This window comes from Solea senegalensis, linkage group LG9 (genome assembly GCF_019176455.1).
Source record: "Solea senegalensis isolate Sse05_10M linkage group LG9, IFAPA_SoseM_1, whole genome shotgun sequence".
NCBI classification, from domain to species: Eukaryota; Metazoa; Chordata; class Actinopteri; order Pleuronectiformes; family Soleidae; genus Solea; species Solea senegalensis.
Genome location: NC_058029.1, coordinates 11,342,794 through 11,355,796, shown reverse-complemented (window position 1 = coordinate 11,355,796; position 13,003 = coordinate 11,342,794). Strand labels below are relative to the sequence as shown.

Here is a 13,003-nt window from a genome sequence, read left to right as displayed (position 1 = left end):
AACTCAAGAACGGATTTGATTTTGTGAAACCTCAGTGATGAGACTCTCTATAAGGAATTAACCATTGCATCACACAGGAAAAAACAAAACTCATCCCAAAAGTTTTGACTGTTTTGGCAAGACTTGTGGTCCAACTCAGTAAATAACCTTGTTTTACTTACTCTGCTATGGATTGGAATCAGACATTATGAGGCAAGGATTTAAACAGAGACACAAGGATGAGTAAAAAACAATTGAAAAAAAAGCTCATTCAATAATTTATTATCCATTCTGCCACATTTCCTTTGAGGGCCATTGGGCAGGTGGAGCCAATGGCAGCTGTTATTGGGGGAGATGCAGGGTAAACCCCGGATGTGTCGCCAGACTATATAAGGGCCAATTTACAGAGACAAACAATAAGTCAGTTTACCGTCTCCAAATAATCTGATGCATGTTTTTGAACTGCTTCAACACCATGCAGCCAAACTTGGGGAAAAAAAAAGATATTTAGAGTACATTGTATTGAGGTTGTAATAACATTTATTGATAAAACACCTTCAAAAGTTAAGTATGTGGATGACACAGTCGCATCACTGAGCACACAAACAGTACAGCATGACCACATGAAGTATGCGAAAACTTCAAGTTAACGTATATCACAAGTAATGAATATTGAATGGCTGTTCGAGCAGGAATCTTCAGAATCTGCAGCATATTCCACAACCACTACGAGGGCAGCAGTCACAGCAGAAGCGGCACCTTCTACGCCTCTGTCCTGTATATGGCATCTGTGTGAAAGACAAGAGTCATGAGAAGGTCTCCTCATCTTTACTCTGATTATATCTGAATCCTAACATGAACAGAGTATAAAGACCTATTTAACATGTGAATTATCTCATGTTAATTGCCTTATTGCATTCAGTAAACTGAACATACCATCCCTGAGTCCACTGGTAGCTCTTGCTGTTCTGCAGCTGGATTGTCGTTACCAACTGCCTTCTCCAGCTCTTGTATCTGATAGTGACAAAATACAATGTTAGTATGTAGGTAAGACATTCATGACTAATAATAAAAGGCAAACTAATTTTCTCACCTTAGTAAACGTGGCAGCGCTCTCCTGAATACAAATGAAGGTGAGCACTACGATGGCCACTGCGACAGCAACACTGAATGTCTTCATCTTTCAAAGGTCTGACTTCGGTAGTTGAGATTCTGTTACTTTTTGTGTGACTCGTGTCAGCTCCTGTGTGTTCTCCTCTCTGATGGTTGAGAGAGTGAAATGTGCTCGTATTATACTGACATGGGACGCTGTTTCCTCATCATTTACATCTCTTTTTGCTTCTAGGAGGAGTCTCACATTTGAGTATCATGTGAGTGTGGAAATGAAGTGGAAAACTCTCTTTGTGCAACAGTTTGTGCAAATTCAAACCTTTTTTTCCTGGTTGACTTAAAAGGTCAGCTCCATCATACAATATAATTTGCAGTCTTTGTGGCATATTGTCTCTTAATATGGTGAAATACAATACAAATTCTGACATGAACAAAATTTGTGCATTACTGCCATTTTGTCACGCCTAACAATTTAATTTGTAAAGGTATTTCAATAATTAAATTGAGATTTATATCACACTGCATCATGAACAGAGAATTCTGCTTCTTGATCCATTAAATCAACAGTTTAACACATAATATATTATTGGTAAAATTAAGGTTTATTGTCATGATACACTGAAGTATAATATCACAGAACAAACAACTGCAAAACTGCGTGTCTTCATTTTCAGAGCACAAGTGGTCATGTGTGTCCTTAAAGTTGTTTTGGCGACTCCCCTTTCTGATGGTTGATGGATGTAAAATGTGCTCTTATCTGTACTCACTTTTGTTTATACCCCTCTTATCTGCCCAGGCCCTCTTGGTAGAAGGAGGACACCAAGGGCCAGACATCAGCTCCCCAACTGAAGGCCCTTCAGGATAGAGCTAAACAAGCTTCCAGCAACAAGAGAACCCTCTCTGCTGATCTCCATGCAAGCCTGCTCGAAGCAGCCTGTTATCCTCCCATCAGAGGCAGTGACACCAGAGCCTGGCCTAAGGATCAACCAAGTATCCAGAGCCAAGTTAGCTCCAACTCACTAACTTTGTACAGTAAGGAGAAACCTGAGCAACAGACACAAGAAACATGGTCAACCATCTACCGTCTCTGGACCAACGGACAGCATCTCAAGTTTCTTTGTCAAGCGCCATCTTGATTTGTAATGTACCTCTACCTGACTCAGCCATTTGGTCTGTACACACCCAGTCGTCACAAAGACACACACACACACAGACAGACACACGCACAATTTCAATCTTTGATGCCTTTTTGAATGAATATTGCCAACCTCTTCCCTGTAAAATTCCAATCCTTCTTCAATCCGGTGGACTCATGGATGGTTAGGTCAGTTTACTGAGTGTATTAACACAATCAACAAGTGGTCATCCATATGGAAGTGATCGTAGTTTATTGATGTCCAAATGCAATTCTGGTGTCCCTTGTTTTTCACACAGATGGCTTACAAAAGAAGTGTGACTGTCTGTGGGATGTGCTGCAAAATTCTGAGGATTCCTGCTCAAACAACAATTCACTATTGAATAGTTATGACTGTTGTGTTGAAACTAATTTAACTGGATTCTGGTCACTTGATTTGGTCATGCTGTAGTTATCGCGTGCTCACATGAATGTATTAGCCACATATTTCTAGGGTGTATTATCAATAAATGTTAATGGTTAATTAATACAATCCACTTGGGACACATTTTCTTTCCAAGATGGGCTTAACATTGATAGTGGTGTTTGTCTCTGTATGTTGGCTCTGCGACAGGCTGGTGATTTGCCCAGGTTGTACCATGCCTCTTGCATAATGTCAGATCAGGTCATTTCAAGCCACACAAAGTGATGGGAAGAAGGGGCTTTTGAATATTTCACAAGATATTTGGAAAAAAGTTAATCAATAACCATGTCAATCATATACGTATTTTTTCATGGCCCCTCTTTTTTCGATACATTTTATGTGAATACATTCACATAAAATATTACTCAGGATGTGTACTTAAATGATATATATATATATATATATATATATATATATATATATATATATATATACACACACACACACATGTACACACACACACGCATTCCACCTTAGCCTTTATGAACAGAAATGGTGTAATGTTGTTGTATGCTGCATCCATTATATGGAAACGGACTCTGTTATATACTATCACACCTTACTGAGGGAGTCTTTGTGTGTATAAAGGGGCAGTGCAGGGGGCATTTATCCCATCAAACTGCTGAATGACCAGGTTTTTTGAGCAGTACAATTCATATTTGAAGATTTTCTTCTTTGTGTTTTCCGTCATACTCCAACCTGCTTGTAGCCGTCTTGCTTTACTAGTGCATGTTGCTGTTGCCTCCATCTGTCTTGACATAAATTACGTGTGTGTGGGGATGACGCTGTGCCACGCAAAATGTTGAAGTGATTTAAATACAGTCATTTGGAGTTTACAGGCTACAATTTTAAAATAAATGCATTTGCTTATTAGTTGAAAATATGATTCATGAACAGGTACAGGAGCTGGAGGAGGCAGTGAGCTACGAGAATCCAGCTGAAGCGCAAGAGGAGACATCAGTAGATACCTGGATGGTACGCAAGTGAGCTCATTTATGCTTTTCCTTTAAAGTTCACAGAGACATTGTGGATAAGACAAGACAAACAGGATGATTAACCCAGCTCATATGTCCTGTCTTTCACAGAGGCCATATACCATCAGAGAGGAGAAGTACAGTGGGCCAGTAAGATGCCTTTATTGCTGCGACTGTTGTGTCCCCAGCATCTGCGGCATGTGCTGCGAGTAAGATTAGTAGATTCTTGCCTGGCCTTTCAATTTGTTGTGCTAATTTATCTTTAATATCAAAATTCAAATATCAGTGGATTTGGTCATGTCATAAAGTATTCTGTGACTGCATCAACACATGAAGATACTACTATTTTTACTACAGCGTTTTAAGATGTATGATATTTGTATACAGTCAATAACACATTGTTAGTACAGTATGTAAGTCCACATACTGGGAGCTCAGGATGTAACATCCTCCACTGGCCACTAACAAACACCACTACCAGAGGGATTTAATTTTCCAAGGGTGGTCTCTTGTCCACATGCTAACCAGGCCCAGCTCAGCTCTGCTGTGCTTCACTCATGATCCAATCAAGTACAGGGAGGTATGGCATCCAGCCATGGTGGTATGCATGCTATTGTGTTACTTTCAGCACGGCTGCATTGCACCTCACAAGTATAATAATCACAGAGGTCAAATAAATGGGCCGGTGTTAATTAATTGAAGAAATGATTAGGGAACACACACTTTCAGATGGACTCTAGAGAAACAACATACAGAATGGTCAACATAAGTCAAGTCATGCAAGTGACAAGCAGAACAATGGCAAACTTGTGGTGTAAGCTTGTGTGATTAGGATTTAATTAGCCGCATACACACACAAGTGTATGTAAATGCCAAAACGCGCACATTGGATCACACTCACACATGCACAGACTACCAGTCTGGAGCCTGGCGGAGTCCTGCTCTGATCCCACACTCATGCAGCCTTGCAGGGGGCTGAACGTGGTGCCAGGCCTGCCTCACGCCCAGACGGATGCCCGTTGTACGCCCCCATACCAGCAGTGCTGCTGCCAAACCACACAGGGAGATAGTAAATGAGAGCAGAGGCCTCTGTTCAGTTTCCTCGCACACAAAAACTGTGTGGTTTCTTTGCTCTGACTCATACCCATGCACACATACAACGCAGGCAGTCAGCCATTAGAGGCATGTTCATATGTGAACTCTTGTATTCTAGCTCTGCATATCATCAAGTACATTTTTTCTTATGTGTATTCTAAAGTGCTCTGGTGGTAAACTACAAAATCCCTGATGCTGTTGTTGGTTGAATATTAGACAGTTTTAACTAGAATTGTAGATCCGTTTTAGAGATGATTAAGACCAGAAAAGTGCAATATACTGTATATGCAGACCATGCAATTGTAAAAGTTAAATCATAGACTAATGAGAAACATCATTATTTTGCAGATATTCTGTGGAAAGCTTGTCAAGTCAAGGAGGTTATGTAGTGGCTGATTTTTTTATGTTTGTTTTACTGTGATAACTCCAAAACTAAACAATAGAATTGGATAACATTTTATGTACCAATGAAGAAACTGTTAGACTCTGGTGGTATGGATTCAGGAATTCACTTTGGTCAAATGTATCATTTCAAATGTGCTTTATAAGTAAATTTCATTGGACAATAACAGTCAATGCAGTTAGTGCACGAGGAAATATGAATATATCAACCAAATTTAAATGAAACGCCATCTGTCAAATGTCAAACCCAAAATGTCAACTTTATAATGATGCTTTAGAAAAAGTCTGAGCCACAACAAATGAAGGCCATCAGCCAACTACTCAACATTAGAGAAGTTTAGATTATACAGCGCTTTACGGAGATGCTGCTCTGGGTCTGAAGAGTTCATACATATGGCACATTGTTGCCTGCAATATCTCACTTGCCTGCAACTGCTGCAGACTGTCAACCAACAGATTAGTCATCACTTGCTACAGTTTATCACTTACACAAGCAACAGCAGCGCAGAGTGTGAACCAGAGGTTCCACCGCAGGTCACACTCCATGGCAAAGGCTGGGAGCCATTCACACACATGCACACACACAATCATGGCTGAGAACCACTGTCACGAGGTCAAGACCTCCAGTACAGCTGAGTTGATTAAACACATTTCTACAACCCACACACTGCCCAATAAAATCCACCCAGCTCAGGGATGATGATTGCCTTTCACTCACAGGGAGCATCACTGGCTCCAATCTCCCCACAGAGTGTAGCACCAGCACCAGCGAGTGAGACTATGACATACAACACCCTGCTGCATGGCTCCACTTCCACCTATACTTGCCTTAGGGAAGCAATCAGCCTTGCTTCTTGTTTGTACATGCATATGTGTATGAATGAATATTTCCTCCACAGACCCTCCACTTGGAGGCAAAGGTTGCTTCGGAAGCATGGCACTGCATAATCCAGTTCTCAATGAAGGCCAATGGGGGAGATAAACATTCCAAGACAATGAGACCCTCCTTTACCCCCTACCGTTCTCATAACTACTTAAAATCTGCTTGCCCACAATGCAACGCTTGGCTCACTTGAGAGAGCCCCCCTGTGCCGGAAGCAGTTTTGTGCCACTGCAGAAAATCATATCCCCTCTCCTGAAAGCCACAAGTGTCAGCTATGGCTCAGATACAACCCTACTGGGCCCTCATTGAGCATATTATATCCAATTCAACTGGTCTTAATATGCTTTAATAGGACCTGCTTTCGATTTATTCTCCCTTGAAACCGGTTGTAACACGGCTACTAGGCACATATAAAAATCCAAATGAATGGAGCAGGGCTGCCAGGCACTCCAGAGGGGGAGAAGAAAAATATCCTTGTGGATTTGTCCTCAGCAGCTGGCTCTTGAGCCCAATATAATGGTTGTGCCCATATAGCTTTCAGAGCACCGGTAAGAGGAAATATTTGCCCAGTCTGTAATGTGTTTAAGGTGCACAGTATGATTCAGTTTGGGTCATTAAGTGCTTGTGTGCCACATCCTGAGTGAAAGGACAGAGCTGCTCAACCTATATTCCCTTAAGGTGAACAGGGACAATGGCTTTGTGTTGTGTTTGGATGTCAGTGGAGAAAAAAAAGCCAGGTATTTTAGCAGAGCACAGTGTTAATCAAACCTAAAAAAAATACTTACAGCACCCAGAGGAAACACTACATTGGTTGAGTATAGAAATCAGTTCCATGTAATGAATGGTGTTAAAAAAATGTCCCCTACTGCACCTGCTGTTATAAAGACCTAACCACTGAATCACTACCACAGCACTATGACTCATAAATATTCCCCAATTTGTCATCCCGGAGTGAAATAAAGTCCAACACAGCATGATGATATTATTACCCAAGATGAACATTACAATCGTGAATGTTTTTACCTTCCTGTCGAGCAGGTGAGGCGGATGTGGCGCTGCTTCAGGACTGTGATCAACGTCCAGGGCATAGTTGGCAGTGCAATCCCAGCGCAGCTCAAATGTTTCTGCAGCAAAGCAAATACATGTCACGGACAATTAGCTTTTATTGAAGGACGTATTTATTTTGGGGATTAACTTGGTACCAGGCAACTCCAAATGACACCAAAATCAGCATGGCGAGTTGACTTTGGATTGCATTGTTGAAATTAGGAGCGAGTTTAGTAATAAGTCAGCCATTAAGGCAGGATTGTACACACATCGTGATGGCAAACATATGGAGAACTTGTTCAAAATATTAACATCTACTTGTCCTTTGAACTTTCCCTTGCCAAACACAATGACTAAACCGTAGGGATGTTAATAAGTCCAGATTTCCCACAGTTCGGGGCAAATTAAGGCCTATTATACATTATTAAAAATAGCAACAACAAAAAGAATTACAACATTTATTATCCCGGGCAGTCTTATTTCCCACTAATTTCATAACAACCGTTTGTGCCTTCTACACTGAAGCAAACGTGTCACACGTGTCAGAGCTGCACACTCACTGTAGACTACAGCATGCAAATGTAGAGCAGAGGTTCATGAGCCTCCCTTCTTATCCTCTTACTGTCATGTGAGGTACATAGTGTTTACAATAGATGCACTTACGCGCTGCTCTAGAAGCACAGATTGCTATCACTGATCTATAGAGTTTCAAGCCCACTAGGTCGTTTCCTGTTAGTGGTTTCACTTGTTGTTCGTTTGAAGCAGGCTTTAATAATAGGACCCAACAGAACTAATGAAAATGCTCTCTGTCAGATTAAAAGGGAGCTTCAGTCTCAGCCACCTAACCACATTCAGCGCAAACATTAAAATACACACACACACACACACAGTGGCATCCGTACACACACACAGAAGTGGTTTACACAGGGAGGACCATTCCTTCTGATGTGCGGATGACTGCTAAACCTCTTAACAACACTAAGAATACCACCAGTGTCCTGTTTCTCACAACAGCAGGGAAAAAATGAGGGGATTGATGTCGAAGGGTAAAGGTGAGGGGAAATAAACAAACCTATTCCTCTGAAATTTGCAGTGCAATTCTTTTACCACATTTATTTGCCATTGTAGACACCACAATGTGTGCTTTAGTGGTGGTCTTGTGCTTAATGAATCCACTTCAGTGCAGTTCCTCTCCGTAAGCCTTTAGGTTTAATCCCCCAGTCTGGAGCAGTGATAGTCTGGCCCAGGGGATGACATCTGTGAATCGTTCATTAACTTGTAACCAGCAGCAGATGTCTTTAAAAACAACTTGCTACATCTACGCCTTATTTTTGTTCCCTGCACCAGTCGGCCTTGCTTTGCTTCATTCACTGATAAACCTGGCCGATCGTTGGCGCCAACTGTGAAATGTTCAGGATTATTTGAAAATATTGTGCCCGCCATTCTACTATGGATGACGATTTCAAATGAAAATGCTGCATTTCATAGAATGGAATAGAATATTACAACATTAATCCCCCTTGAGGGTAAGATTACTTGTGTTACAGGAGCAAAAGAATGATACATGAAATGATGAATAAACAAAAAAAAGATAATACAATCTTTTAGTATAAATGGGCAACAATTCTGGAATTAAGATGTACTAAAAGAGGTTGCGATATTGCATAAATGGTTATAAGGCTACTTTTAACTTTTGCTAATAGTTTTCTGGAGTTACATACAATACAAATAATGTAGATCTGAGATAACTACTTCAAATATGTCATTATATATATATATATATATATATATATATATATATATATATACATACATATATATATATATATATATATACACATACATACATATATATACATACATACATACATACACACACACACACACACATATATATATATATATATATATATATATATATATATATATATATACACACATATCACACGACCTTAAGCGCCATTGTACTGAATGCATGGCTGTAATGCGGACATGGGACACACAGTCCTGCTGATATTCAGTACAACAGCACGATGTTCTACAAACGATTTAATAGTTTAAAAGTTAAAGAGCAGAAGCAACAACTGATTATGTTTTATTTATTTAATTTAATTTAATTTAATTTAATTTAATTTAACTTAATTTAATTTAACGAGTTGTATGGCTGCGCCAAAGAAATTATAACAATATTCACGACGAATTATAAGTCATCATGCTTATATTTAGTATCGTACCTGTGCTCATTAACTGCCATGGCGTCCCTCGCTGACGTCACTTAACCACAGCGAGAGGGTATCCTTCCACTTGTCCTCGTCTTCCATCCATCTTCTACCGCTTTACCCTCCACATGAGGGCCGCGGGGGGTGCTGTATCCTTGTACTTTAACTTAATTTTCGACGTACTTTATAAGCGTGTAGTTTGATGGAGTCCGTGTAATCAGTAATTATTACGAACACCTGTGACGCGGAGTGATACTACAGTGAAAAGTCTGTTACACTCTCGTCCAATCAAATTACTTCTTGCTCTCAACTCGTCGGAACTAGCTCATGTGTAACTTAACTTATAACTTAAAACATATTTTGAACTAAAAATAAATATTTATTTTGGTAAAAATCAAATCAACATATCTTATATTGTATTTTACAAGCTCATTGTAAGCTCAACATACAGCGTTTGACTAAATTAAGTAGTAAATACATTTCTCAAATTAATTTAATAATAGCAGCTACACAGTTTATCTAGAATATTTAAATCAGCGGAGGATGGAGTAGAAGCATCACCACTTCATTGTCAGTGTTATTATTTGTAGGACTTGTACTGTAAAATACTGTGTATATGAGGCAGCATGTTCCATATCATAGGATATGTGTTGTAAAATATGCCTTTATGTGGTGGAACATTTTAATATAAGGCATAATGTGCATACAGATTGTTCATATGTACCAGAATTGTTCATTTAATATGTATTCAGATGCATGTTTTGGCTTTGTAGAAAGTTTGGGGCTGTGAAAATCAATGTGTTCCTTGTGTAAAATATGCCATGAAAGATGTTCAGGGACTGAAAACTGCTGAGCATTTGGCCTCGAGATACATTGTTTTAACATGGACATTTTCCCTAAGGAAATATCGTGTGTGATTTCGATGTTAAGCGCAGGAAGACTGTGGTCTAGTGTCTCTCAGGATGATAAATATGTGATTCATAAGTCTGGCAGATTTTAATCCTTTCTCCTTTAGGAGAGAGATTATACAGTTTGAATCTTGGGCTAAATTAGCCGTGACTTTGAATTAAAACATATTCTCTTTTTTACAAGCGGTTTTGTGATGTTTTGAGGTCCATGAACATGAATAAGTTCAACACGCATTACATGATGATTGAATGTGTGTGTGTGGGTGTGATGAAAGACAAGCTTCACCACCAAATACATTACATGTTAGGGCATTACAGTATGATGGTGGAAGTGAAGGAGCCACCAACAAAATGCACTGGGTTTGAGCATTCATGAGGCTGCGTCATAGCAAATTACAAGCCCTTTAACAGTGCTGTCATGCTGTTAAAGCCCAATCGAGCATATCCAATCCTTTGGCTGTGTGTAGAACTTATGTCATGCAGCGTTTCATGATGGCTTTCACAAATGTTTACAATCACACACTAAAGTGAGACAAGAAAACCGGCAGTTTTGCGGAGTTTATCCACATATATTATAACCATAGACAATAATGAAGGCTTCATCGTACAGTCACATGAAGTGTATTTTAATAAAACACAATGTACACATATGCAGTCCTATGACCATACATTTGCTGGATCCTAATTATTAAACCTAGAATATGTCAAAGCATAATTATCTTTGTCTTTTTGTCGTCTTCTTTAAAACACTGAAATCAGTAGATGAGGTCAAATGAATGTAATACAACACTTTGCATGACATCAGACGGAAACCTTTTCCACGTGGTGAAGATATGCATATAAGAAACTCAAAGAATATTTCCGCATATAAGAGTAACAGTATGAGGCAAAAATTCTCACTGAACAAAAAAAGTACAAAATAGAATTAATAAATAAATCAAATATATACCATATAAATGAAATAGCTATGTTGCGGCTATGTTTATTATTTGTTTTTAATCATTTTAATCTGTAGCTTGGTATTACAACCATTTTTATCTCTAAAACATTTAGAATGGTGAACAAGTCAATACTGAAAATACAGTAATAAGCTTTCATAATCAGATAAACTATGTACACAAGTCTGTCGCCATGCTAGTCAAACAACTAAATTTCTTCTTTTTTATCCACACTATACAGTTAGAGCATAAAGCGGTCTGAACGTAAACAGTTTGTGCTGAGAATAAAATACTTTGCAACTATGCATGGTAATTTCATTAATATTACTCTCAAAAATGTACATAACATAAAGGCCACACATGGGAACACTTGGTCTCCATTTAGAGGGGAGGTGAGGGTAGCTTTGACATAAATATAGGAACAAAAAAAAAAAGTCTCTTTCAGTTCAAGATGCCATTTTCTGGTCCATCGGCATCATTTGCTTCAGCTGAATCTCTTCTGCCTCTTCACTCTCCATCTCTTCTTCCTCCTATCCTCCTTGGTTCAACCCCCCTCCCCGCCGATCCAACCCGAGAGCAGTTTTGGCTTTTTTCCGGACTCCCTCACTTCCACTCCTAAGAACCTCTCTCCACCAAGCTCTCCCATCTCCATAGTCTCTGGTTGCCTGTCCGTCTTCCATCACGTGGGAAGATTAATGACATTATATTAATGAGGGAAATGAGTTCAGTAATGTCAACTGTAAAGTCCACAAGGCAAAGCAAGGGGTCGGGCTGGGGGAACAGAGTCACCTCGCTGTTCACTGAAGGAGGGGAGAAGCAGCGGGAGGCAGAGACATGAAGCAAGTATTTAGTGTGTTGATACTGACATTCTACATTAGACATATATTGTTGTAGAGTCATGGCTGGGTCCTGGTTGGCGTGGGTGTGGGGGTTGGGGAAGGAGTGAGAGGCAGGTGGGACTCGTCGTCGGTCAGAATATGGGTGCAGCAGCGGCTAGCAGCTTCGCGTTGGTTCTTTGTTCAATGGGCAGTTTCAGTCCTCACTGGCTAGAGCGCGCAGAGGCCAAGTGGTCACTGTGCTGGTTCTGGGCGCGAAACCTCAGCCTTTGCTTGTTCTTCTTCTTTGGATCTTTGGGTCGGTGCTTCCCTGAGCCACCTGGGAAAGAAAGAGGGGGAGGGAATAAAGGAATGATTATTCCTTCGTTCAGCATCACCCACAATTGTTATGCAATCCGTCTACTCAGTACAAAAAGATTTCTTTATTTTGCAAATGTGACAAGATCATGGCCAAATTATGGGCATTTTCAACTGCCCATATAAAGTACATTTAACTCTTATAACATACCAATGATCAAATTTGTGCTTGATCTTTTTTTCCTCCCAGATTAGTAACTCAACATTGTGATTCACTGAGCTTGTATTCCCGTAAATATTCTGATAGATTACTACAATAAATAGATAGATGACTGATAATATGTAATTACAATTTTTCTGACAGATTTTGCACCTGCGATTTGATTTGCGGCATAATTTTTTTTTTATACATATCTTCATACTCCATTGTATAAAACATCTTGAAGTCAGTCTTGTTTTAAATACCATGGAGTAATCATATGGAATCAACACTTGCATTCATTAGATTCTTTCTTTTAAAAAATGTGCATTCTCCTTTTACTTGATTATATGTGTGTGTGTTTTCTTGTATTTATGTGTGGACAAAAAACAACACAAAATAAAAATATTTGCTGTTATAAATTACCAAATGCCACTGTATAAAATATCAACTTATCTATCAACTATTTCCAACATGCAAGACTTGCATTCATTTATACATTTTTTTATTTGCAAATT

The 13,003-nt window shown here is 39.4% G+C and overlaps 2 protein-coding genes across 2 annotated transcripts in view; both read right to left on the bottom strand.

Moving 5' to 3' along the window:
• Window positions 1-493: 493 nt before the first annotated feature.
• Window positions 494-1,269, bottom strand: LOC122774966 (hepcidin-like). The gene is made up of 3 exons (XM_044034620.1): window positions 1,073-1,269; window positions 916-993; window positions 494-767 (listed from the first exon to the last, which is right to left on the bottom strand). The coding sequence occupies exons 1-3, from the start codon at window positions 1,157-1,159 to the stop codon at window positions 678-680; spliced, it is 255 nt and encodes an 84-aa protein (XP_043890555.1). The 5' UTR covers window positions 1,160-1,269; the 3' UTR covers window positions 494-677.
• A 9,551-nt stretch (window positions 1,270-10,820) lies between these two features.
• The window catches only part of rspo2 (R-spondin 2), a 55,120-nt gene continuing 52,937 nt past the window's right edge, over window positions 10,821-13,003 (bottom strand). The window contains exon 6 of the mRNA XM_044033362.1: window positions 10,821-12,308. Coding sequence (XP_043889297.1) covers window positions 12,193-12,308 — 116 coding nt within the window. The 3' untranslated portion in view covers window positions 10,821-12,192. The remainder of the gene's footprint in view (window positions 12,309-13,003) is intronic.

What these genes read in the sequence shown, in the direction of transcription:
- LOC122774966 (XM_044034620.1), bottom strand. Translation starts at nt 1,159, where the DNA reads ATGAAGACATTCAGTGTTGCTGTCGCAGTGGCCATCGTAGTGCTCACC. An exon ending in GCGCTGCCACGTTTACTAAG is followed by an intron (nt 994 to 1,072) that starts GTGAGAAAATTA and finishes TGTCACTATCAG; the next exon opens with ATACAAGAGCTGGAGAAGGC. An exon ending in TACCAGTGGACTCAGGGATG is followed by an intron (nt 768 to 915) that starts GTATGTTCAGTT and finishes TCTTTCACACAG; the next exon opens with ATGCCATATACAGGACAGAG.